Genomic DNA, 27996 nt, shown 5'->3' on the forward strand with positions numbered 1-27996 from the left:
CCCCGCTCGGCACAGAGCCCAATGTGGGGCTCCATCCCAGGACCCTGAGATCATGACCTGAGCCCAAGGCAGACCCTTAACCGACTGAGCCACCCAGCACCCCAGAAAACTAGTTTATAGTGTTGATGAAGTCTTAGGGCTATAGAATTTGCTCCAGGACCAGGCAGTAGGACTGAGCTGTGTCCTGAGCCATGTCCTGTGTTGGAATACTTTCTAGAAAGAAGGTACTTGGGGGTCCCAGCAGGGCTGTCATTTCCTTCAGGTTTGTTCTGTAGTATTTCAAAGTGAAGCTGAAGTCACATGGATACTTAGTCCCTGTGTGAGTCATCCTGGTGTGCTCTTTTGAAAAAAACCCTGAAAGGGTCACAGCTTCTCACTCTTTCTGGTAGGCACCAGAGCTCAAGCCCCAAGTGGGTTCAGGTGTGCAGAAGAAATGGCCTTAATTTCTTCTAAATACCTGTGGACTTTGCTGCTGAATGATGAAATACACTAAGAGTCCAAGATCTTCAATATGTGCATATCCTCTGACCCCATAATTCCACTTCTAGGGGTTTAACCTGAGGCTGAATCCATGGTTATGTGCAGAGTGTCATTCACAAGTGTACTTATTTCGGCTTTGTTTCTCCAGCAAGATACTAGGACATCACCTACAATAGGGGACTATTACATATAGCTTGAAAACTCCATATAGCAGAATGCTATGAAATCATTTAAAGTTATTCCCTAAAATACATATATTTACTGGCAGAGACATTTCACAATATTGTATAAAAAGGGTTTCAAGATACTATATACAGTCCCATTTTATAAAAAACCTTATATATGTGTATATATATGCGTACATATATATGTATGTATGTTTGTATATTCTGTTTATAAAAGCATGACCCAGATGGCTCAGTTTGAGTGCAGTGTCAACTAAAGTAATTTTTAAATACTTCTATTCCTTTACTTATATTTTTCATATACATGAAGGTGACTATATCATGCCCAGTAAGACTTATAAAATTCCCTTAATTCCTCTCCTGTTCATGTCATAGCTGCTTCTGCACCTCTCTCCAAAATCCCACTTAAAAATCCTGCAGCCCACACCCCTTCTGCCTGTTTGTTCTCCTGTACTTCCTATTTTCCATCACAATAGCTGGAGAATCTGTGTGGCCAATGCTGGGCCCGCGTGTGGAAGTTGGTGGTGGGGGGGGGGGGTTGGCAAGGCTCCGGCATTGATAATCCTTCTATTTTATATGCATAGAAAACATGTGGAAGGATATGCACAAAGGCCAAAATGTTAACAGTAGTTATTTCTGGCAGTAGGATTAGAGTGGATTTTAATTATCTTCTTTTTGCTTATCTGTGTTTTCTAATTTCCTACCATGATCGGACATTCCCTGATTAATTTTTTAGAATTTTTATTGAAGTCCATCTTGATTAACTTATAAATATAGTTTTTTAAAAAAAATAGTTCCCCAGTACTTCGGGAGGTTGGAGAAGCAAGTATGGTAAACTTCAAGTTAAAGAGGTTTAAAAATAAATTCTCTGTCCCAGACACAGCCCCCAACATTATACCCAAGTCAACCATCAGCCAACACTGGGAGGTTTGTCTTTGCTCCTGTCTCCCCCTTTTTGTCAAATAAAAGCAAAAGGTATTTTCAGAAATGTGCAAATTAGAGAGAAAGGCTTGGGGCAAGTTAAGCAAGTTAAGCCAGTATAGACATGATACGCCTTATCTGGAAGATGGGTACAACCATATGGTCCTCAGGGATGGGTGAAGTGACACATGTGGAAAACCCAGGACAAGGCTGGCTCATGACAGGTCCTCAAGTAGATTTGAGCACCTGCTATGTTAAGTTCTGTCCCTCATCAGATGAGTCTTGGTTCCAGCTTTGGGCTCAGCCCTGGATTGGAGGCTGTGGATATTAGCCTAAGACACAGGCTCAGCCCTGTAGGCACTCCCAATCTATGGAATGAGACAGATAACAACAATTATGATAGCAGCTAGTAATTTTTAAATGCTCATGTGCCAGACACTCTTAGAAGAGCTTTATATGTATATATTGATGTTTTCCATCTTTCTAGGAGTCTATGAGACTATCTCAGTAATTATTTTATAGTCTGTCCTCCTGGTCACAGATGGTCTGTTTGTCCTTCTGTCAAAGCCCATATCTGCAGTATGGTAATCTATCTGTTTAGATATGTACAATGGGTAACAGTTTGGGGCTGGAATCAGACTCTCTGGGTTCAAATTCCAGCTCTGCCAATTACAGGCAACATATTCAATACCCCAATTTCTTCACCTATAAAATAAGGACAGTCAGAGTTGCTACCTCATAGGTTACTGAGAGAAAAAGGGTGAGGGGCGCCTGGCTGGCTCAGTTGGTAGAGCACGCAACTCTTGATCTCAGGGTCGCGAGTTTGAGCCCCACATTGGGTGTAGAGATTTTAAATAAGTAAACTTAAAAAAAAAAGAAAAGAAAAAGAGTGAATATATATAAAGCACTCTGGACAGTGTCTGGCACATAAGCTGTGAATAAATATTATCTGCTATGATTATTGCTGTTGTCTTTGTCATTTGGCTCCTCCTATAGACTGGGGGCTTCTTGAGGGCTGGCTCACCATCTTATTAATTGCTGTATCCACAACTCCCAACCCAGGGCCTCATTGAAATAATAATTGTCTATTAAGTAAAAGAGCAAATGTATCACTGCTCACATGTTTCAAGGTGGGGAAGGAAGTTGGGCAGGGGTATGAGTAGACATGAGATTACTTCATGAGTAGACATGAGATTCCCCCAAGAATGATGATAGTAGGAGGACCTCGGGCCTTCCTGGAGCAGATAGAGTCCAAGAAACAGTAAATGTGAGAACCAGAAGGTCCATCCCAGATCAAAGTTCAGCTCCCCCATTTGACAGATGAGGAGCCTGAGGCTTAGGGAGTGAATGTGTCAGGGAATGTGGGCCCTTTATCCTAACCTCAGGTTCTACCCCATGGGCAACTGGACAGAATTTCTTATTGGTTTAATTTCACAAAGTTTTTTTTTAATATGCTAAGTTCCTAAGAGACAGAGGTGAAATGGGCTCAGGGAGCATCCAGATTTGGGCAAGACAGACATTAAATAAGCGAATACAAGTGTGAGGAGGGGGAAGCCCAGGGTATAATGACAGTTTGTCTTGTTTCCATCGGTAGACGTCAAGAGACTGAAAAACCAAGTGAGAACAGTGGGAAAACAGGAGGAGGCTGGAGCAATCCTATTGAGGTCACTTGGGGTATAACTCTGGACCCTCCAGCTAAAGTGAAGCCCCCTCCCATACGAAATGGAAACTCTGGGGTGGGAAGCAGAGGTTGACTTCTGCTGGGGTGTTATGGGGTGGACGCAGTGGGAACCTGGAGAAAATGTCTCCACCTCATCATCAAAGATCATATTTCCCCCACCAACCTTAGAGAACCCGCAAGCTGGCACAGTCCCGCCCCAGGGCTCCTGGAAGAGTGGCAGAGCAGGGAGTTAGTTGTTGCTAACAAGTATATTTTTGCCCTGCTTAAGGCACAACTATAAATTACATAATTGATCCACCAATATGACTGGAAATGCATAGGACAGCTCAGGGGTGGGAAAAATCATAGCTCATCCCAGTGCCATTAATCTTCCACCTGGGAGTAGTTTAGCATTAAGCATCCATTATTTATTAGGGAGACGGGGATGTAGGGAGGAAGGGCAGTGTTTGGGTAGCAAACAGCGTTGACAGGGAAATGTAACAGGCAACATGGTGCAGCAGGATGTGGGGGGGACGGGAGCTGGGAGAGCTAGACTGTGCCACAGCCACCCCTGGGTGACTTGGGAGAAGTCACTTAAACCACTCTGGCCTTGACCACCTCATCTATAAAATGGGGCTTGGATTAAATGGTCTCCTAAAGTCCTTTCAGGGTTTGAAATTCTGTCCAAAATGTTCTCTGCATTATGAAGAAAATTTGTTTTCAGAAGTTGCATTCACGGGGCCCCTGGGTGACTCATTCGTTAAGCGTTTGCCTTCAGCTCAGGTCATGATTCCGGGGTCCTGGGATCAAGCCCCGCTTCGGGCTCCCTGCTCAGCAGGAAGCCTGCTTTCCCTCTCCCACTCCCCCTGCTTGTGTTCCTTCTCTCGCTTTGTCTCTCTCTGTCAAATAAATAAATAAAATCTTAAAAAAAAAAAAAGTCGCATTCACTACCCTAGAAGGTGTCATCAAGCCATCAGGGAGCACATTTCCAGGAGAGCCATCTCAAGTCTTTCCCTAAAGATCCCCAATTGATAAGAGCCCCACGAGGGCATGCACCCAGATATGAAATGTTTTTGAGTTTGTTTATTGGGGCAAAAGTAATTTTGCATTCTACTCCATGACCTATTTTTGCTTGTGTTCCTATAAAAATAGTATTCTCAATTCTTACTGTAGATGTTTGTTGATAAATCTAGATTTGAAAGTTGACAGAGACCCTCATCTTTTGATCTTGAACTACGGCGAAGCCTTAACTCTGGGTGATAAGATTAGAGGGAATGTCTCTTTTCTTCTTGGTGTTTTCTGCATTTTCTATTTCTTCTCTAATGCACTTATATTAATTTAATACTAAAGGAAAGTGAGTATGTCTTCAAAATAGGAAAAATAACAAATTTCTGACCTTCCGTGTATAGATTTTAAGGGGAGAAAGACTTCCCTTTATGAATGAGTTCCCTGGCAACATTTTCTTGTTGTGCTCTATCTCATATATCCGAGAGGCTTACGCATAGTAATTACATGAGAAACAGGTGCAGTTGAATATGTAAAAGTAAAAATAACGATAATTATGGTGACGACGGTTACCACTGTGTTTCACCGTATGCTACTGTTCTAAACTCTGTACGGATCATCATATTTAATCCTCGTAAGACCCCTGGAGGCAGATGCTACTATCCTCACTTTACAGGTGAGGAACTCAAGTGATAGAAAGTGAAGTAACTTTCCTGGTTAGAACATCGTTTATGCCCTGTCTTCTGTCTTCTCAACACACCTTTTAGATCTGGCCTTGCTGTAACATCTGTCCTCTGCAGCAGGAGCTTGACCTCCCCGTAGCAGTCCCTTAGCTTTTACTTCTGCCCTGAGGCTTCTCTGTCTCTGTTCCATGGGAGCCCATTGTACCCATCTGGTACCTGCACAGATCTCAGAGTTCAAGGACACTTTCTGGAGCAACTCTTGACTAGTGGGGGATGAGAGCTGGTGGACAAGATTTTGTTATACAGTCCTCAACCATGTTCTGCCTGGTTCCTTGGCGGGGCGGGGAGGGGGTTCCCAAGGGGAATTAAGCCTCAATTGCCCACAGCAGTCACTAATTTAGTGCCTGCCCTTGATTGGCTTTTTTTTTTCCTTCCCCCAATTTACTCATTCTAGGCCCGGACTCCCATTCCCTGGAATTGTTTTCCAAAATAAATGATCTGTATATAAAGTATGTCTCAGGTCCTGCTTTATGGGAGAACCTAAGCTAAGACATTGCCCCAAGGTTTACTCAGCTGTTAAATTGTGCCACCCAGGTGGGAGAATATTCATTCTCTGTAAAATAATAATAACCACCCAGAACCAGGATATAAATACCTAAATCTTTTTAAATGGGTGCGTGTGTATGGAGAAGGAGTTTACACGCACACCCCGATAGGCTTGGGAGTGGAATAAGTACACCAAAGTTTAATGGTTTTTAGATTTTTTTTCCCTCTTACTTATCCATATTGTCTAATTTTGCTAAAGTGGTAGTATGTCACTTACGTCATAGATGGAGAGCAGGGTGGCAAACTGATCTATGCTGATTTATTCTCACGGAACCCTCACGTTCTTCTAGCCACGGACGTGCTTGAGTGAATGTGGACTAACTACTCCCCCACAGCCTTACTCTCAGGCTATCATAGACCCAGACACAGGCTGACTTCTTAAATAAGCATTCATTAGCAGGCAAGCATGAGACAGTCCATGCAGCCTGCTCTGGAAGCTGATGATGTCCCAGCCTCTGCCAACCTAGGTACTGCAGCTGCCCCCTAAGTGAAAGGTTCACTGGAGGAAGGCGGGAGAACATTCTAGATCTGTTGGTCTCAACCCTGAGCAGGCAGGAGAGTCTCCTGGAGGGCTGGCTAAAGCACAGGTTGCTGGGCCCTGCTCCAGAGCTTCTGATTCAGTGTAGAGCCCACTTTGAGATCAGTGTGATCTAGTGGCAGGATTTTGTTGCTTTCTCCAATAAAACTGGCATTGGGCAGCCAGCGATTCCCTAAATGGCTGGACACAGGACCATTTAGAGAGTTAGTCTAGAGTCCAGAGCATCAACCATTGGGGTGTAGACTACCAGACGCTCTAGATTCTTTTACCTAAAAGGCATGAGGGTGGAGAATGTCTCTAAGTGGTTTTAGAGAATATCATTAATGCCGTCAATGAAAAGCCATTTCTCATCATCCTTACACCAGTTAGCAAAGCCTGCTGCATCGCTGGAGCTCCAGAAAAGTGAAGCCACCTGGAGAGCTGGCAAGTGGCCTTCCAAACACAGTGCTAGCTGACCACCCCTGTGGGGTGGATTCCTGGATAGGGCAGCGAGGTGCTAACATAAATGAGCACTACACCTAATAATAGCAGAAGTCCAAGCTGAACATTTTTTTTAAAAAGATTTTATTTATTTATTTGACAGAGAGACACAGCAAGAAAAGGAACACAAGCAGGGGGAGTGGGAGAGGGAGAAGCAGGCTTCCAAACAGAGCAGGGAGCCCGATACGGGGCTCGATCCAAGGACCCTGGGATCATGACCTGAGCTGAAGGCAGCCGCTTAATGACTGAGCCACCCAGGCGCCCCCAAGCTGAACATTTTAAAGTGCAGACAGCGTTAAGGGGAAGGAAAGTTCATTAACAAATCAATGGGCTTGTGTTTGATCCCCCCCCAGACGGAGCCTGAGATCATAGAAGAAACCAACATTGACAGAGTGAATGAGCCCCGGGGCTACGGCAGGTCAAGGCAGGTGAAGGGCCACTCGGAGACGTCCACGCTGAGCTCCCAGCCCTCCATCGACGAGGTCCGGCAGCAGATGCACATGCTGCTGGAGGAGGCCTTCAGCCTGGCGTCCGCGGGCCACGCAGGCCAGGGCCGGCACCAGGAAGCCTATGGCTCAGCACAACACCTGCCCTACTCGGAGGTGGTGACCAGCGCTCCGGGGACCATGACACGGCCCAGGGCAGGAGTGCAGTGGGTGCCCACCTATCGCCCAGAAATGTACCAGTACAGTCTGCCTCGGCCGGTAAGTCAGACGTCCCACCCACCTGCCACCAGCAGGTCAGCTCTGCCCAGCATGTTTCCAAAGGGGGTCTCAGGGCGGGGACTTCTAGGGATAAACCAGCTGGGGATTTGGAGACAAACTTTTCTGGGCTCTCATCCCATCCTCCACCCATGATCCAAGCCTAAACCCATGGGCACAAACACACAGGAAGCCCTTACATCAAACCGTAATACACTGTAGAATGAATTTCCTTTCGACTACCCCTCCTGTAAAGGCTTGACCTCATTCTTCATGCACTGGTGGTTTCCTTCACTTCCAAGTGTGAGGACCCATTTTATTTATTTATTTTTTTTGTAGTTTTTAATTTTATTATATTATGTTAGTCACCATACAATACATCATTAGTTTTTGATGTAGTGATCCACGATCCATTGTTTTCGTATAACACCCAGTGCTCCATGCAGTACGTGCCCTCCTTAATACCCATCACCGGGCTAACCAATCCCCCCTCCCAACGAGGACCCATTTTAAATGTCAGAACACATTGCAGAGCTTCGTGTTAGGGGGCCATGGGCCTGATGGTTCAGAGCAGAGGCTCTGGAGGCGGGTCGTTTGACTCCGAGTCCCTGTTCCGTGACTCACTAGCCTTGGAGACATCACTTAAATTCTCTACAGGTGAAATCAACAATAAAAATAACCCACTTCCTAGGGTTGTTGTAAAGATTAAACGAGTCGATCTATCTGAGGCACTCAGAAGAATGCCGGGCACACAGTAAATGCTACAACAATGTTGGTCGTGCCTATTTCATTTGCTGGTAAGTGCGCTTCAGGATTGGAGAAAGCACCCAGTGACTGAAAGCTTCCATGATTTAAACAAGAATTTTAATTAGTGTGCATTTCACTCATTACCACAGCATCTACAGATACCTTTTTAAAAAGATGGATAAACCGTGGACCATAATAAATGATGCATTGCGTGTGTATAGATTTCACCCTCATAATAGTCTACGCCCTATCCCGAGGGTTACTCATTAATAGAGCTTTATAAATTGTCGTTGTGATGTATAATAACATAACAAAAGCCAACAGTTGTTGTTTTACTTTTATTAGGTATTGATCATGTATATGTGTATGCTCTTGATCATGCTACTACAAATAAGGACCACTGAGGCAGGTAGTAGTTTTATCCCTATTTTACAGATGAAGGAACTGAGGTTACACATGTGTTCAGGTCCCACAGCCAGGAAGGGGCACCGCTGGGACCCAGAGCCAGGCGGTCAGCACCAGGGCCCGTGTTCTTATCCAGCATGCTGTTCTCCCTTGTGCAATGTTACAATACGTCCTCATCCATATTATTTCTTTGCAGGAGACTAATTGGGACACCTATGGGCTTGTGGACCCTCGTGATAATTTCATGCCCCTACCCGCCACGGTCCACACTACACACAGGCACTTAATACACTGCGACTATGCTGTGCAACCACATAGCCTGCACACTATTGTGAATTTCCTTATTGTTCTCCTTTGCTCCAGATGCCCCCTCTCCTCCAAGTCACTGAGATGTCTCCCCTTGACCCTGCTCCTCATCCCCTCTATCAGTTCCCTCTCTTTGAATGTCAGAGTCTAGCCTTACCTTTCCCATTGGCTAAGCTTTAGCAGGAGAGACTGAAGTTTATTTCACACAGAACCTCGAGGGTGGGGTGGCCATGTGTGTGTGGGACCATCGTCTGCAAGCGTTTGTCCTTAGGTTGGCAGGTGCAGAATTTCTGTCTTGTCTATTCACTCCATGGGGATCAGCTCCTGGGAATTTGACTCACACTGATTAGGCTCCCAACAACTGTTTTATTAAGGATTTGAACTTAGCAACCTGCAGTGAGAAGTTGGCTGACCACATGGGCCAGAATACTTATGTTTGCTGGTCAGTGTGATCTTTCATTAAGTAAAAGCCAAGCTGAGGAAAGTAAAACATTGTCAGAAGGAGAGCTAGTTATTTTTGGAGCTTTCTTCTTCTCCATCTGTGATAGGCAAACCTGGAGAGTACAGACAATGAAGGACAAAGGGTAAACACCAGCCATCTTTTTTACATCCCATTTTCTGAGGTACGGGTAGAATACAATGCAAAATTCTTAAAACAGTCTTTAAGCTAAAATAGAAGACTTTGGGGCAATGCCCAGGTATCAGGAATCTGAGTCTGTCTCCACCATCAGGGAAGTTTGCTGGACATGTTCAAGAAGCACTGCCTTCCAAAAGGGTGTCAGCAACTGTGGGGCCACCACTGGCCATGCTCCCATCAGCTGGCGTCCCAAACATCCTTTTTTCAGAAAGAGAAAAATTCTCACCAAGCCTTACAAATCCATCACCTTTAAAAGACTTTCCTTTGGCCATGATGTTACAGTTTGCACAATTATAGTTTTCTTATTGTCCATTAAATCGGTACCCACCTTTATGGGGAAGAAGGGGTTTTTCTTACTGAGATTTAGAAAACACCCGAATCTTACCACATTTATACGCAGCTCTTAAGTGTCTGTCCCCTGGGAAGAGTCACCTGTATCCGTTCTGTATTGATTCATACTGACTTCAGTTTCGTTGGCTCATCCTTCTTGACCTCCATACATTGACCTCATCCCTGGACTTGCCCTCAGCCCGGAGTAGAAGGGCACACAGCGGCTGAATGACCGTAGCCAGTGGCAGCAACTCTGAGCCTCCGATTCCTCAGCCATGAAACGGTGGTGATAAGAGGTCTTCAGTGAGGATGAAGTGGGCGTTCATGGAAAATGTTTAGCACAGTCCTGCACCTGGGGAGCACCCGCTACTTGTTTGCTGATATTAATCAGAGGGCTTCCGATGAAGCTCAGCCCCTCAAATTGCTCGATCAATGGTAGTCATCATTGTAAAAATATTCTGCCCTTTTCACTGAATTCCACTAGTTATATTCCTTCTCCTGACAGTTCCAGGACTACATCTTTTCCTCCTCATGCTCTGTTGAATTCCTTCAAGAGCATGCTCCAGGGGGCCCCAACGGAGGGTCCCAGAGAAGCTTCACTTCTGTTGAAAGATGATTCTCAACAGCTGGACCCCTCTGGCTGGAGGCCAGACTCTGGGGATCCATAGAGAGATCCAGTTTCAGAGAGAAAAATTTAAACAACCAGGAGGATTTTCCAGCCGCTGATGGAATCCATGTCCATGGTGCTTCAATTTAACAAAACTATCTAAAAATTTCATTGTGGGACCTATGAAAACCTAGATCATTCTGTTCGTTATAATTTGGGGTTAGCAGTGGTGCCAGGAAGGGCAACAACATCAGCTTCTAGGCTTGAAAAACAAGGCCACCGAAAACTGGGAAAGAGCTGAGAAATAACACAGCAGAGAGATGGGCCATCAGACCAGAACACTATCAAAGGCAGTTCTCTTGTTATGAAGACTTCCTCTTTTTTGCCAACACATGTGGTCCCTATTTTCATAAAAGGAAAAAATAGCTAACAATACACAGTAGAAATAATGATTCTTACCCGAGTTCTTTGCCGAGCCCCCTTGTGCTATGACAATGTGGAAATCAATAGAAAAGGTGGCGATTGAGAATGATAACTATGATTACTTTTCAGCTTCCCAAAAGGAAGCTCTCGGAGCTCCGCCGGAGGATAATTGGAAGCTGGTGGTTTTCGATGAGCTAGGCCAGGCTCATGCCATTTATATCATGGCAGCCTGGGACTTCCGCACTGCAGTTTGGGGGACTCTTGATCATATTTCACCCTGGAATCTGTGACGAGATTGGACTTGACACCTAAAGACCGATCCAGTTTCGCCGGCAGCCCTAATGAGTCTGTGTCAAGTGGAATGAAAACATCCTTCAGCCTTCCTGTTGGTGTCAGAGGAGGGGATTCAGAGAAAGGTAGTAGGGTTAAAACAGCCTCTCCACTAGAGGCACTTGGAGGAGACTCAGATCTCCAGAACGGCAGAGTGTGATCTCCTCATAAGGAAGCTGACCCTGAGAGGATTTTGTCCATTCCTATCACTGCCGCTTATAAGGGAGACATCTCTATTAGGATGAAATCGAGAATTTCACAGCTTTTCTTTTTTCCTGTTTTCCCCTCAAAATCAAAACAAAACCTCTGTTGATGAGATAGGCAGACCTGTCAGATATGAGTCTGCAAACACCACAACACTTGGGTTCAGGAAATAATTACATTTCTTATGTTTCTCTGAATCCGATTTGCATCTGTTCTGAGCTCCCATCTGGTCAGATGGGTGGGAAATTCAGTGTCAGTTTTTACTGGGCCCTCTCTGCCTCTGGTTGCTCCAAAGTCATTGGTGGCTTGAGGCAGTCGGAACGCCGGGAGAGGGTCTGTCCCTGGCACTGTTGGTGGGGCGCTGTCCAACTCTTGGGAGTCCTTGAAGCAGGTCACACTGTCACACTGTCCTACAGCCTTGGTGTGGGGATCTTTGCCTCTGGACTGCCCTGAGGAAGCCCCCTTGAAAACCAGCTAAGTACCCAACATCCAGCAACAGCATACCCCTCGAAGCTTAGAAAAATCACTCAAGTGAGTAAAAACCACAGTTTATCCAGGAATGCTGCATGGGAAGGGAGAAAGGGAAGTGTAGGCGATGAAGTCTGAAGAATACTTAGCCCACAAAACTCAGGGGGTGCAAGACATATACCTTTCTTTATTTTTCTCTTTTCCATGTGCCAAAGGCTCAATTTCAGTTCAGGGTCTCCCTCCCTACCCATGGGTTGAGCTATTGCAGGGTCCTACATGGTGCAAAGCATGGTGAAGGGGTGGGAAGTAGGCATCAGAATCTGGTTTCAGTTTGTCCTCATCTAACTACTCTGGCTGGTGTCCCTGAGAAGTCCTTATTTCCATCTAATCTCCAGCTGTTAGTCCAGGAGGAGCACAGCTGGATCCTGAGCCTCCTGTTTGCAAGCTCTGTCCAGACCCCTCCCCTCTCCCTGCCATGCTTGAGTATGCTATTCTCCCTCTTTGTCTCTCTCTTTCCCCCTCTATCTCACTCACTCACACACACACACACACACACACACACACACACACACACACACACATATCCTATCCCTCTCCCCTCTCTAGCATCTTCCTCATATTAGCCTCTCCCTCCCTTTCCCCCAGAGCGAGGCAGGACCTAGAGCCCCTTCTCCAGACCCATCAGCATCTAAGCCCTCTGGCTTCCCTCCCACTCTCCTCCCCTTCCTAACCCCAGGGTGTTTACCTCATCTAGGGGCAGAGTGGTCTAAATGTACCTCTCTTCTTCCAAATCTCTTCTTTCAGCATCAACTTTAGGCCTTGAGTGCTTTAGCGCTTAGGTTTTTGATATTCAAAATCCTAAATTCAGTAGTTTTGGCTATCGAAACTCCAGTGAGAACTGGCTCTTGGGCCATCCTCAGTGGTTGTGGCTCTGGCCTTCCTTCCCTGGGGCAGGAAGGTGGGATACCCTTGCTGCTTGGCATAGGGGAAGGGCCCTGGATTCCAGGAATTGTGGGGAGAAAAAAGTGTTAATTACTACAATTACTATATCAAAAGATTCCCCTGTCTCAGAAGGAAGTGATTTTACTTATGGAGGACGTACTGTGTGCCAGATGTTACATTAACACATAAAAAGAGTCTTTCAGGGGCGCCTGGGTGGCTCAGTCATTAAGCATCTGCCTTCGGCTCAGGTCATGATCCTAGAGTCCTGGGATAGAGCCCCTTGTCAGGCTCCCTGCTCAGCGGGGAGCCTGCTTCTCCCTCTTCCTCTCCCCACTGCTTGTGGTCCCTCTCTCGCTGTCTCTCTCTCTCTGTCAAATAAATAAAAATTTAAAAATCTTTAAAAATAATAATAAAATGAGTCTTTCGAACAGCCTTTGGTATGGGGGCCTAATACTGTTAACCACCATCACCTGGTGAGAAAGTAGGCCCAGACAAGGCAAGTTGCCCAAAGTCAAGCAGCTGGTAAGGATCAAGCCAGGATTCAGCCCTGGATTTGTCTGGTTTCAAACCCATGCCCTCTGTACCACACCACCCTTAGCTCAGGATTGCAAGACAGCGCCCTAAACTGGCTATGGGACTTTAGACAAGTCAGTTTACCTCTCTGGGCTTTAGTATCCCCCTTGCTTAAGGTAAGGGGTGTGGTCTCAGTGTCTCCTGCTCTCTTTCTAGCTTGAACCTTTTATGAGTCCCGAGGCCTTGGAAGCCTTAGATGTGACTCTGCCAGCAGCTCCTGGTGAACTGACAGATGAAGATGAGCCCTGGGTTTTCACCATGGGGTTAGTCTTCAATTGCCAAGTCCTCTGTTTTCAACTAAATAAGAACTATCCTTCTGGAAGACTTTGCTTCCTACACCGGGATGTAAAGCTATTTATAGGCCCACGTGGACGCCTGTTTTGCCTGGTGCCGTATTATTACTAGCGGGTGTGGTACTGGATAAAAGCCTCCAATGAGGGTGGGCTGACTGTGGCCTGTTAGTCCTCCTTCCCCCACCAGTGCAAAGCCTGAGACCCTTTGACCTGTCCCTCCAGCTGCAGGCTGCCCCCTTTGACCTGTCATCCCTATTGTGCTCCTCTTGAGGTTGATCTTGACCACATTCGTCCTTCTGGATGGATGCACATGCACAAGGAGGGGCCAGCACACAGTGGGTCTCACCTGGGCTCACTCTCTACTAGGATTTCTAGAGAGGATGGCCTTGAGCTGCTCCCATCACCCCTCAAGGACATCATGACTGAAACTTTGAGCAGACTATGTAGTCACCTTTTTCCCTTCTACTCTGACCACCAAACTTCTAAGCCCAAAGAGTGGCCTAGTCTAGTCACATTCAGGCTCCTTCCACCTCAAAGACCTCAGGCCTGTTTACAAAAACTGCCTTCTGTTCTGAGTCTCTGATCTCCTTCCTAGCCAGAGGGCAGGTATCCCAAAAGATGGTGTCCTTGGGTGCCAGGCTGGGTCCACTGTCATGGAACAGGGAACTTGGAACCAGGCAACAGTTTTGAGCAATAGCTTCCAGTGAAATCCCAGTCACAACGCAGCCAGCAAGAAGCCAAGGTTCCAGATACATAACAAGAGAAACCGGAATGTGAGGGCTTAGACATCTGGGGAACCTGCACAGAGGGAGGGAGGAAGACACTAGGAGAGGTCATTCTCTCAGCCCCCAAGCAACAGGGCATGGGCTCTACTTTTTATGTAACCCCTGTGGCCCCTGAGGATACAGCCCAAAGGCAACTGTCTGATCTCCTGTTCAGTCTTGCTCGTATCTGGAAAGATCTTCCAAAGTAAGGAATTCCCTTGGTACTTATCAAAACTTCAGAATTTTTAATCCATTCTTTGGTGAAGTGCTACAAGACAGACACAGGCATAAAAAGGCTTTTTCTTGGCTGGAAAACTGTGTTGAGCATAGAATAAGGCTTCCAGGGATCAGGGATAAAAATAGGTCGTCTCTCTCCTCTACCGAGTATCGTGAGAGAGGCCAGAAGAGGGAAGAGGGGCTATAAACCCCTTTCTCTATTTTGGGAAAGGCATGTCCTTACTTGATGGTTTATTGATAATAATGGAGTACAAGCTGGAAGGACATCCAAGATTATGATTTTCAAACTCTGCAAAATCTTAGAGTTCAGGGAGGTCCCAGGTTGTCATCATGCTGGTAAGTGAAGGGCCAAATTCACCAGCACTGCCCCTCCCCCCCCCCCCGCCAACTTCAACCAGAGAAGCTCTGCTTTAATCTGGTTGTGTATTCAGATTATGTCATAATGATTTCATGGCTCTAGAAAAGTTTGCTTGGAAGCCCATGAGCTAGTCCAATGCCTTATTTCACAAGGAAAATGAAAACCAAACAAGCAAAAAATGAGGGGCAGAGAGACTGAATGACATGCCTACAGAAAGTGAATGGCTGAATCAAGATGAGAATTTGGGTCTCCTGACTCTGGTTCATTCAACATTCATCGAACAAGTACTTATTTAGCACTATTAGGTGCAAAGCATTTTGCTTCATAAGGTCGGGGTACCATGGTTGCTGAAACCCAAGAAGTTTAGGATCTAGTGGATCTTCAGAGTTTGGTTCCCTGAATATGACCTTAGCATACATTGTTGATTGATGCTCAAAAAATGGAAATGCAGAATGGTAATGTAGCTTTCCAAATTGATTCAGCCAGTACCTCTAGATCTGGGCAAATGTTTTCTTTCATTCTTGTTCTGGAAAGTTAGCATTGCTGATACACTCCTAGGCTGACAGTTATTTTCTTTGAGCACTTTGCATTCCATGGTCTTCTAGGTGATGTTGAGAAGTCCAACATCAATCTAAATGTCATCCCTTTGTAGATGATATGCCTTTTCTCTCTGGCTGCTTTTAAGATGTTCTCTTTGCTTCAGCAGTCTACCATTTCAGTACAATGTATCTAGGTTTGTGTTTTATTTATCCTGCTTGGGATACATTGTACTCCCTGAACTTAGTAATTCATTGATTTTATCCATTCTGGAAAATTCTTAGTCATTGCTTCTTTAAATATGGCCTCTCTTCTTCTCTGGGACTTTGGGACTTTGATTAGCTGCATGTTAGACCCTCTTACTCTGCCCTCCATATTTTTTTACTGCTCTTTTATATTTTCTATCTCTTTATCTCCTTGGTAATTTCTTTAATTCCATTTTCTAGTTTATTAATTTTCTCTTCATCTGTGGCACATCAATTACTTTTTGAGTGTTGAGTGTTTTCTTTCAGTAATTACACTGTTGAGTGTTTTCTTTCAGTAATTACAGCCCACTCAACACTCAACAGCCCCCTGTTCCCCTAGAGCCCCAGTTAGTCTATCTCCGATGTTGTGTTTTCTTTCAGTAATTACATTTCACCTCTAAAAGATCTATTTGTTCTTTTTCAAATCTTCCTGATCATTCCTGAGAGTATCTCTGGTCATTTATTTGTTACAAACATTTTTTACCTTTCTGTTTTCTGTTTCGTACCTAGAAATTTTAAACTCTTAAGTCCTTAAAGATGTAAATCTGTTGTTTGTTTTTTTCTCCTGTTTTCACCTATGTTTTCTGGTCTTTGATTATGAGCTCCTGTCTGCTTATCTTAATCTGTACCATTCCTGAGAGCCTGGGTTAGGGAGATCGCCTCCAAAGAGGACTTACAATGGCTCCTGCCTGAGCCTGGGAGCACAACCAGCCCCTTGCAGGTTGGTTGTATCTCAGTTCCACTTGCCCGCGCCGTCCCCCCCCCCCCCGCCGCCCCCCGCTTGCCTGTCCCAAGGCTTGATCTCTTAATCGTTTGCCAACATGGTGCTTGACTTCAGGCAACCCCACCTTTCATATTTGCATACTTCTATTTCTATCTTTGGTTTCAGCTCATGGTTTTGTTTTAGTTTGCTGAGATGTGTGTGTGTGGGGGGGGTGGGTAGGGTCTTTGAGGTTTCCCTTATATCTTGCAATTCCCAAAGTGCATTAAGATGTATGTTTCATCTAGGATCTAGTTGTTAGCTCATGGGTCGGCCCTTACCAGTATGTAGTCTGCCATAATGCTGCAGGGCGGAAGACCTCATTCAGTTCAAAGAACCCTATTTATGGATTCCCACTGCTGCTCTTTTTGTCCTGATGCCTTCAGGCTTAAAGTCTTGTCAGCTTGTTCCTCAAGAGATCTAGCAGGCATGATACCTAAAGAAAAAGATGAATGAGAAGCACAAGTTAAGCTTTGTCTTCCCAGAGAGCATTTCTAGATTTTCTCCCACTAAAGGAGGCTGTGGCCTGGCTCTCTGATCCTGTCTATCTCTGACTGTTTTCCTTTTATCCCCTCACGTGTTGATCAAAGTCTTCACTTTTGTGATAGTTCCAATCCTTTATCTTTGAACAGTGCTTTATAGATTGTGAAATGCTTACACTGACTTGCCTGATCTTCTTAGCCCCCTTTGGTGCAAGGCATCCTTGTCCCCATTTTAGAAGAGGACAACGAGGCCCAGAGAGTCCACCTAACTTGCTTAGGGACATAAAGTCTATTTATCAGCAAGCTAGGACCTCCACCCTTACTTCCTGACTCTAAACCCATTGCTTTCCCCCCATTAAACGTGCTTTCTTTTGAGCGAGAAAGTAAACTGCAATCAATGATTCACTGTTGCAGGCACGAGGATAGAGCTGACAATAAAGCCCCTGCCCTCATTATACTCTAGCTGGTGGCAGATAATAAATAAGCAATGATATAATACCAGAGAGTGACAATTGCTGTGGCAAAAAATAAAGCAGAATATGGAGATAGATTAACTGGGGCTCTAGGGGAACAGGGGGCTGGCTGAACGAGATGGAGGGAGGAACCACAGGAAGAACTGGGAGACAATGTCCCAGGGAGAAGCAGTAGCATGTACAAAAGCCAGAGGCAGGAAAGCACTAGATCAGCTGAAGGACTCCGTGACTAAGGTGGCCCAGGCACAGGGGAGCATGGCAGAGGTGAGGTAGAAGAGGGGGCTGGAGGACAGAAGGAAGAGCAAAGGGCAGAGTTGGAGGAAGGAAGGAAAATCTGACCTGGAAACCTGCTTTCCTTTTTTTTTTTTTTAAGATTTTATTTATTTTTTTGAAAGAGAGAGAGCACAGGTTGGGAGGTGGGGGCAAGGGGCGAGGGGCAGAGGGACAAACAGACACCCCACTAAGCACAGAGCCTGACACAGGGCTGGATCCCAGGACCCCAAGATCACGACCCAAGCCAAAGTCAGGCGCTTAACCAACAGAGCCACCCAGGCGCCCCCTACTCTCCTTTTCAGTAAGAAGAACCTGTGTGTTGACTGACACTGCGTTTTAACACATCCTCCTCTCTTGCTTGTCTCTTTCACAGGCATACAGGTTTTCCCAGCTTCCTGAAATGGTCATGGGCTCTCCCCCTCCACCTGTACCTCCCCGGACTGGCCCCATGGCTGTTACTTCTCTCAGGCGGTAACACATTGCTTTCTGGGCTTGTTTGCAGTGTCTGGAAAGGATCTGGTCCCGTGTACTCTGACCCGACGGTTTTCCTTCATTGCTGCCCCTGAATTCAGGGTGCATCACCTGTTCCGACAACCATGTGTCTGGGGTGCCCCGAGGACCATGAAGGAAGTGGGAGCACAGGGAGGGTTGACCAACTTTCTTATCATTTGAAATGGAAAGTTCTACAGGACTTGAAGAACCCAAGGGCAACCAACCCATACCCCGAAAGCCTCATACCCTGACCTTCACCATCTGAAAATTATTCCAGCTCAGTCCACTACAACGGCCACCTCCAGTCTGGGCAACTCCTGGCACCTGTGTGTGGGCCCAGAAGTCCCTTTGTCGTTTAGGGGTAGTGTCCAAGAAGCTAGGGAGTGGCATGTCTGGGCACCCACCCTAACTCCTGACTCTGAAGACAGGAGGCTGGGAGCACATGAACTCAGATATGTATAAAGAGATGAACTCAGATAGAAAGCTATAAGTCAGATATGATAAAGATACTGTCTTTGTTCTGTAACGATATGACAAGCCCATGTTTCAAACAAAAGTAGGCAAGAAATACAAAATCCATGAGCACTGGGAGATGCTGGATAGGCGTCAGGTCCAGGATTAAAGAAACAAGTGTGCCCTGGGATAGGGATAGGCCAGTGCCCTGGCCCTCCTACCCCAGCCTCCCCCGCTCCAACATGCTAGCCACACTCTACCTGGGGACCACAGGTCTGACCTTTGTGAAAATGGTGAAGAAAAATGAGTTTCCCCCGGAAATGACCCTGCCTTCATTTCCAGTGGTTTAGAACACCGAGCTGTGTGTAGACACCTGCTCTTGACTGCAGTCGAGCTCAGGGTGGGGTGGGAAGCTGCAGACCAGGGTTCCAGCCTAACCTGCTGTGTAACCCTAGGCAAGTTGCCTCAACTCACTGGCCCCCATTTCCTTATCTGTAAAATGAGGGCAAGGGCCTAACTGATTGCAGAGATTCATCCAAGGGGGCTGAGTGTATGGAGCAGAACTCAAGAATTTTCCTGGTAAGGGTTTCCTAAACTAGGAGCAGATGCCTGGAATAGTATGTGGGAAGCCACGGATATGGGAGAGAGCAACCAGGAGAAAGAGGGGAGGGAGCAAGAAAGAAAGGGAGACCCCACACTACCGAGCCTCCAGCACCCACCCTGAAGTTGAGTCAAATCATCACGCCTCTGTGTTTCACCCTCTTTGAGCAATAGTGGGGGGCTTTAATTACTCCTGAGAGTTCTAATGCGAGGAGCTTCACAGCAGTCATTTGTGGCCGATTTGCTAAGGGCCAGTGTTAGTTTCTTCTTTCTTCTCTCAACCCTCCGTCCCCTCCCATGCCCTTGCACAGTGTCTGCCATCTTGCCAGATATCAGCAGGCCACTGCTTCCCATTTAGACTCAAAGGATTAGAGCAGGGAGGAGCCTTGGAGAGGGGGTCATCCACCCCTTTTGTTTCTCAGATGGGGAAACTGAGGCTCAGCAGGGGGAGGAAGCTAGAACCCAGATGTCTGCCTCTTGCTGTGGCTCTGTTCTGTTCTTCACAGTGACAGACACTCCGCTCCTCAGAGGGTGGCCATATGGGCTGGCAGCCTGCCACCTGCTGTGGCTGCCTTTGCCTCCTTCCATTTTAATTTTAAGAGAGCCTGACGTCCCTCTGTGAGGGGGAGGACAGAGACTGGCTAAAGCACCCTCTGCTAGAGGGGGAGGCTGGCCCCCGTGGCGCCCAGGCAGCCCTCTTCTTACCAGCTTTCTGAGCACTAAGTAGAAATAGGATGTGTTTAATGGGCTGGATTCTCTGCTTGCCTGTGGGTCCCCCCCCCAAAAAAACAAAAACAAGTGCCTGTCATTCATAGCGCCTAGAAAGTGCTAGGCTCCTGCTTCCTGGAGCCGCCTGAGCTTCCCCGGAGTCTTGAGCTTCTTGGGCCAGCAGCAGCAGCGACAGCAGGGAACGTGGTCCTCGGGGCCCTCGCGGGTCACCAGCCCTGGTGCCTGGGGCGGCTGGGCGGGGGTGGGGGGTGGGGGCGGCCGCCACTCCAGACGGAGCCTTCTCATTGGCTGCTGATGATGTCATCCCCTCCCAGGCCGACCATCCCCGGCTAACACCCCCCCCGCTAATGGCCTGGCTTATTTTTATGTGGAAATTAAGTGGGCTACTCCCCAGAGACACAGAGCCACCCTCGGGGGAACACTGACCTTGAATATCTAAAAATGACTCCAGCTCGGGCCACCACTCCAGCTGGACGGCCGCTCCAGGTCTCGGCGCGCCGGCCTCCTTTGTGATTCGGGGGCAAATCCAGGCCCGAGGACCCCACCCTCGTGGGGCTTGGAGGCCGCCGCGGCTCCCAGAGGCGGCCCCCGAGGTGACAGGCGGCGGGAACTTCTGGGTGGCGGTGCGGCCGCGGCGGGCGTGGGGAGCGGCTAACGCAGCCCCTCTGCGCCCCCAGGTCCACCTCGGACGTGGGCAGCAAGACCAGGATGGCCGAGTCCGCGGGGCCCGATCCCGCCCAGCTGCACGACAGTGCCTCCTTCGCGCAGGTGTCCCGAGGCCCCGTGTCCGTGGCGCAGTTGGATCAGTCGGCTTTAAATTACTCAGGTGGGCAAGAGGAGAAACGCCTGAGAAAGGCGGGCGCGGCACCCCAGCCCCACCCGGGTGCTGTGTGTGCTCTTTGCCCTGCGCACCCCCCACATTCCCACTCGCCACCTGCTACCTGCCATCCTCAGCAATCGAGGCAGCTGTTACGTCTGACTTCAGTAGCCCTGGCTACAAGAGCTACTGCTCTATTTCTTTAAAAAATCTGAAACGTGACAAAATAGAAAGATACGTGTTACAGTCGGGGTAGCTGTTAACATTTGCCAGACTTCAGGGTTTCTTTTTAATTTATATTTACCGTTAAAGCATTACAGGTAGAACTATCCAGCCCTCTATCATTCCCCTTCTTCCCAGAGGTAATCCCAATCCTTAAATTGAGGGTGTTAACTTTTTTGCTACATATGTATGTGTATGCAATAGTGTATATTAATGCTGTTGGTATTTTACATGTACACAAGTGATATCAAAGTATGCCTCTCCTTCTGCATTTGTTTTCTTGACTCAGCCTTGTGTTCAAGATGGGTAGGTACATGTAGATCTAGTTCATTTGTTTCAACTGCCGTATGATATTCAAAGATATGATAGGCCAGTTTATCCTTTCCCCTAAGGAGGGACATGTGGGTTGTTTCCAGTATTTTGCTATTACAAACAATGCTGAAATGAACATCAAGGTTTATCCATGCCCTAATTGGTATTTTGAGTCTGTTCAAAGCATACCTTTTAGGTGAAAACTGCAAACACTCGGTTGCTAACACTAAAACATTCACTGTCTCCAGAAATTCCATCAGTGGAATCCATTCCTTTTGGTTCCTTTTCTTGCCTTTTTAAAAATACCTCTTCCCCATGGGAGAACAAAATCTGGACACTGAGGTGTCCCTTCTTGAAGTAGGTCAGGGGGGTTGGGATGGGGATGGGGGATCGGCGAGGGGAGTTGGGCCGTCATTTCTCTAGAAAACCAGGTCTGCATCATAGCAGATGACCGTGCAGGTGGGCGGGGCTAGGGCTGCAGGTGGAGGTCTGCTCTGCACCTCATTACCCCCTCCCCCCATGCCAGAGTTCCCCCATTTCCCAGCTTCCCCCAGCTTAGGCAAATGCCAGCCCAAGAGGTGGGGTGCTGGTCTAATCTTCCCCATGCATCTCCTCCGTGCCAGGTAATACGGTGCCGGCAGTGTTTGCCATCCCAGCTGCCAACAGACCTGGCTTTACCGGCTACTTCATCCCAACGCCTCCCTCGTCCTACAGGAACCAGGCCTGGATGTCCTATGCAGGAGAGAATGAGCTCCCAAGCCAGTGGGCCGATTCGGTGAGACCCTTGCTGATTCCCTCACAATCTTACATGCTGGACACACTTGAGGGAGAAAATGGATGAGAGGTTGAGACAGTTTTTTTTTATCTCAGCCTGCTTCCCACCAACCAGGTGGCTAAGTTCAGCCATTTTAGAGGAGACAGTGTGGTCAGGTGGGATGTCTTTTGACAGAGGGACTTGAGACCTGCCTTCCAGTCCAGGTTCAACCTCTTCCTAGCAGGGTGACCTTAATCATATAAATTTTTGTTCTAACTATCATTTTTTTAGTGTTTTCTATGTGCCAGACAGCATGTTAGATGTTTTATTTATATTATCTTATTTAATCTTCCCAACAATCGTATCCGGTAGGTGTTATGATTCCCATGATGTGGAAACTAAGGCCTAGTCAGGTGACCTGACTGCCTAAAGCCACACAGCTATTGTAGATGAAATACCAGAAAATATAGTTTTAGAAATTCAAGATTGAATTACTTTGCATGTAGATCCTAAGGCATTCTACTTGACTTCCAGCAAAGGACTGTCTTGTCATGATCCCCTGGTTCCATCCTCCATCATAAGTAGGAATATATGGCACAGTGGGCCTGGCCTATCCTACACCGAAGACAGGCAGCAACTAATTGAACCTGGATAGTCACACCCAAACCTGCCTCTGAGTCACCTGTCAAGGGTTGCTAAGTAAAAAAAATCAAGCAAACAAAAATAGCACAATGATGGCCTCTAGTGTGGGTTGCCCCCATCCCTCTGTGAGACCATCCGTCATGGATAAGAAAGGCAGACTGTCTCCCAGGCTCAGCCTGAGGGTTCCCTGGTGCTGTGTGTCATTTTAGGGTTTGATGTCAACATTTGAAATATATCCTAGATTTAGCAAACATGTTGATGCCCAAGGCCTGGGTCATCTTTTCTCTCTGTCCAAACCCCTGGGGTCCATACTTTCTACCTCCACAGATTCAACTCAGCCTTGGTGTTGGTGTCTGTTTTTATCATAGTGATGACACATTTGAACACCACTAATGGGGTAAAGCTATCCTATATATATTAATTTTCCTGATGATCAAAGCTTATCCTTTTAATTTTCAAAGCACTTAGAATATATGCTATCTTGCCTTAAAAAAATTCTGGAATGAATTATATCCTTCCCTCCTTTAAAAGAGGAACATAATTTAATTTGTCTCTAACAAATGATTCAGCTCATCATTATGCCTTACTAGTAAAATGACATTTGTAAGATGGGCTCTGATGGTAGGATTATTACCCCTACATCACACATCTCCCAACTACTGTAATTTTTGGAGTTACTACAAGGCTCAATATGGTTTTTCTTTTTTTGACCTTGCTCCCAACCAGACCTTCTATTGCTGTCAGTGTCCCCACTTCCACAGATATACTCACCCTTAATATACTTTTCCTAATGGGCTGTTATCTGCAAATGAGGCATGTCTGAGTTCCTTAGAATTATTTGTCAAGTTGGAGTAAATAAGCTTTAAGAGTAGCTGTAGGGATTCCCTATTAAGTCTACAGATCTTAATGTGAGACTTTATAGCATCTGTTTTGGTTGTTTGTGGGCCTTTTTTTGCTTCCTTTGTTGTCCTCAGCTATTTTAAACAGCTGAAATCACTGGGTATGAGTTGATCAGTTCAGAGCTTTCTTGACTCCATAATTCCACTTATAGTCTAAACATAATGTGTACTTTTCAGAAAATAGATTATACTTAACTTGTGACAATTAGGCAGTAAACCTACAGCTTTGTCGGTTCACCCTCTGCATGGAAAGTTCCACTGGGTACTCTGCAGGAGTCAACGGAAGTATTTTCCCAAACTTTGGCCCTTGCCCTCAAGACACAGATGATAGCTTAGCCAGGCTTATGGCCACTTCCAGATGCCTTTGGGTTCATATTACCTTAAAGATGAAGGAACAGGAACCCAGCAAATCAAAACCCAACCTTCCTAACAGGATGATTTGACCATTCTGGGTCCATCCCTCTCAGTGTGAGGGAGAGTTAGTTTTCTATTAGTTGTTTTTAAGAGGAACATGTTTGCCGCACTCTAAATGGGTCTTTCCTGGCGCCCAGTTACCACCTACAGTTAAGCAGGGTGGCGGGTTCATGCATGGAGCACAGTAGCCAGGAACCACAGCAGGGAGCACAGGGGATTCCTCATACGTGAAAGAAAGTGCAGGAAGCTCAGAGGGACCCGTTGTCAGCTTGAGAAAGTGGGGCAGGGATGGTGTTCACTTCCACATCCATGTGAGAAGGAGAAAACCCCCACCATCATTTGGGGGTCTGACCTTCCTGATCCCAGGTATCCAGACATCAGGAGCTAGCTTAGACAAAATCACCTCAAAATCACCCCCTTGACAAATGGGTTTCATCCTTGGTGCTGGATGGAGAAGGGTTGGGAGCGGTGTGTTGTGATCACTAGGTGATGCCTGCCTTGGGCACTGCCTGGGGAAGGAGTGGTGTTTGCCAGCCCTGAATTTTGGCCAGCAAGATGTGATGGCTCCAGCCTGGATCTACTATTAGGGGGAAAAGAGTTTCTTAGAGGAGTGACTGTGCCCTCCAGGATCCCTTGCCTGTGCCAGCCACTGGCACCCGGACGCTTGACACCGCAGAGCTGAGGGGTCTCAGGAGTTGGACGCTCTCAGCTCCAGCTGAACTTGAAATGCAGGGAAAGGGGATATGACCGCTTCCCTCACAAACATATGGCACCATCTGGTCATCCTTCAGTGATTTTCAAACTGTGTTCCTCAGAACCCCAAGTTCTGAGAGACTCCCTACTGTGTACCATGCATAATTCTGGGTACTGGTGCACAGTGATACGCAAGCAAGACACCGTTCTGCCTTTACGAAGTTGACGGCCCGAGACAGGTGATGACGTCATGGGCGATGACTGACTCTAGAGAAACTACTGGAAGCATCTTACAGGGAGCCCTCGGCTAACGTAGGGCAGGGGAGGGTGTCCTGGAAGAAAGGACGTTTGAGCTGAGACCTGATGGGTCGGTCCCCTGCCTGGGTCTTGGCTCTGTTTCCCCACAATCACTTGTGCATTCCCAGTGCTTATGGACCAAGGACACAGACAGTTCGACTCTGGTTTTCCTCTAACATGCAAGGGAAATATGTACAGCCCTTGTGTAGAAAGACCCACCATTAACACCTATTTGCCACTTTGTCTTTCTTTGCCAGGCCTTGGGAAATTAAAGCCCCAACCTTTGGAACATCCATCCTATTATTTCTTCCCTCACTCGGGTCCTCACCGGCCCTCACCTACCCCATTGACATAGCCTCAGAACTCTCTCGACCTCCAGTGGGTCTACCTCCAGAGTGTCCTTTCTAAAATACAGGCCCCTCCTCCACCTGACACCCGCTGGTGGCTCCCAGGCCAGGTGTCAGGCATGCATCTCAGAACGCTGCATCCTTGGGAGGGGTTGTCAGAACATCTCAGGCGGGGAGTGGAGGGAGGCTGCATTCCTGCTGTACATTCGCCCATCCGAAATTTCTGACTCATCACCCAACCCCATCCTACTCCATCCTACTCCATCCTCACCAGGGCCCAGACAAGTGTCTCTGTAAAGAATGGGAACATGCCGTATTTCTGAGAAGTGTGCCATAGAAAACTGAACTCTGCAGCCTGGCATTTGGTGGCTTTCTGATCAGCCCTGCCTGTCTTCCCTGAGCTTCTCCCATACCCTGTACATCCTCTCTGGTCAGACCGAACTCTTCGGAGATTCCTGGCCACACTGTCCTCCACGTACCCCCATGCCTCTGCCTTTGTTTTTCCTCTGCTGGAACACCCCTCCCACCTTGTCTTCCTGGCAACAGCCTGTTCATCTTCCAGACCCAGCTAAGCTGCATCTGAAAGCTGGGCTGAAAGCTCCCTGACTCCCCACACGTGTCCATTCCCCACAGCACCCTGTGCCTTCGTTGTCCACAGGCACGCATCCCACAGGGACCCAGCTAACATTATGGGATATAAAGGCCTCTTGTGGGTTGCTCTGGAACAGCATCCCCACATGTGGTACTGTTTCTGTGGGAAAGTTAATCCTGAATTCCAAATCATTGACGTGTCCTTATTACTAGAAGTGTCCATATATGTAAGCATCTAAGTATGTGTCTTCCACATTTGGTAATAAGAGAAAAAATTTTCAAGGAACTCAGATCACATCGCAGATCTGAGACAGTGCAGTAACTAACTCCCAGCCCTTGGCGTCAGACAGACTTGCTCCAAGCGTGTCTCAGTGGCCTGTTAACCGTGTCACTTAAGACTGTGGCACTCTTTGCTTCAGTGTCCTCTTCTGTAAAATAAGGATGACCATATCTGCCTCCTGGGTTGTTGCTTTGCGAATCAAGTGAGATAATGTGTGGGAAGCCCTTGGCGCAGGGCTCCTTCCGTGTTAGCAGTTACCTGTCTGTCGGTAATGAGTCCCTGAGTCCTTCGAGGTCTGTGAAGAACAATACTTCTGTTTGCTGGATTGTGCTTATGTTAAAAAGGTAGCCAGGTAGATTCAGCTGTAGACTCTGGTTGTAGCAAAGTTCAAAACCCCTACTTCGTTCATCCACCCAGCATATCCAGTGAGTCCAAATGACCTGCTTTCTAAACAAACAAGACTCCAGGTTCTGTATGTGTACAATGGTGCCTGGTCTCCATTTTCTTCTGAACCTCTTCCCTTGTCTTCAGTACCCCCCACCCCCACCCTCATCCAGTATCAAGCTTGTCCCATGACTCGAGCCCCTTCCTAATCCCGGGCCCTTCCCTTCTCTCCAACACCCTCTGCAGGTCCCCCTCCCAGGGTACATCGAGGCTTACCCCCGGTCGCGTTACCAGCAGAACTCTCCCTCCAGACTCCCTCGCCAGTACAGCCAGCCTGCAGGTATGCACCCCAGCCTGGAGCAGGCCCCGGGGCCGTCTGCCGCGGCCTCGCAGCAGAGCCTGGCCGAGAACGACCCGTCTGACGCGCCCCTGACCAACATCTCCACCGCGGCCCTCGTGAAGGCCATCCGGGAGGAGGTGGCCAAGCTGGCCAAGAAACAGACAGACATGTTTGAGTTCCAGGTCTAATACCTCAGCCCCATGGAACTTACAGACTCCGAGGGAACAGTCTTCCGGTGTCTCAGCCTGACCTGCTGGGACTTGAGGCACAGACCACGTGGGAGTCTTTCTTACCCTCTGAACAGGTGAACAGTGGGGCTTCTGGGCAACAGAGGAGACTCTCGGCCAGCCGAATTCTTGGCTTCTTCAGCTGATTGTACGTCAAGAAGTCCCCACGTGGGACCTTATGTCTGATATTCTGTGAAGTTAAATGTTTGAACTGTGGGTGTATTTCCCTATGGAGCCTTAGTCGCAAGAGACACTAATTGATCTGCAGATTCCTGTCCAATGCCACATTTTACTAAGTCACCAGAAGGGGGAGAACATAGCTCTGTCTTCGGTGAGTTCTGCATGTTAACTCTGTTTCTGTGTTAAAGGCGACGCAGGCATCTGAATAAGCACCAGACCGCACCCTCTCTCGTTCAGCCGTGACTGTAACCATTACCTCCTTTGGTCTGCAAAGGAGGCACTGACTCCGGCCAAGAAACTCGAGTCCTTTTCTTTTACAGGTTCAGGTTTGAAGTCAGATGAATTGGATGAAAATCAGTACTGTCCATGACTACACCTATAAATAGTCCTGGCTCTTTTTTTCCCTCCCGTTCATTAAACAAAGGCCAAGGAAGAGAGGAGGTTGAGGGGGAATGGTGGGTTTGGGTTGACAGGTTTTTTGAAAAGGTGTTGTCGTTTTGGAACTGGAGTACCCTGCAAGGTCGTATCTAACTGAAAGGGAATCGGTGCTAAGAGCTTTTAGGATCCTACAGAAGAAAAACAGTCATATGTTGGAGGTTTTTTCTTTGCCCGGCAATGAAGGTGGCCTGAGAACAAAGCTTCTCTCTTCTTTGAGATACTAGAAACATCA

At 47.2% G+C, this 27996-nt stretch overlaps 1 protein-coding gene across 1 annotated transcript in view; it reads left to right on the top strand.

Moving 5' to 3' along the window:
* Nucleotides 1-27895, top strand: part of KIAA1549L (KIAA1549 like) — a 117048-nt gene extending 89153 nt beyond the window's left edge. Inside the window, 5 exon segments of the mRNA XM_035012539.1 lie at nt 6912-7262; nt 18027-18124; nt 20605-20753; nt 21902-22053; nt 26826-27895. Coding sequence (XP_034868430.1) covers nt 6912-7262; nt 18027-18124; nt 20605-20753; nt 21902-22053; nt 26826-27107 — 1032 coding nt within the window. The 3' untranslated portion in view covers nt 27108-27895.
* Nucleotides 27896-27996: the final 101 nt, after the last annotated feature.

The sequence above is a fragment of the Mirounga leonina genome, unplaced genomic scaffold, assembly GCF_011800145.1.
Source record: "Mirounga leonina isolate KUSES-001 unplaced genomic scaffold, KU_Mleo_1.0 Mir_166, whole genome shotgun sequence".
NCBI classification, from domain to species: domain Eukaryota; kingdom Metazoa; phylum Chordata; class Mammalia; order Carnivora; family Phocidae; genus Mirounga; species Mirounga leonina.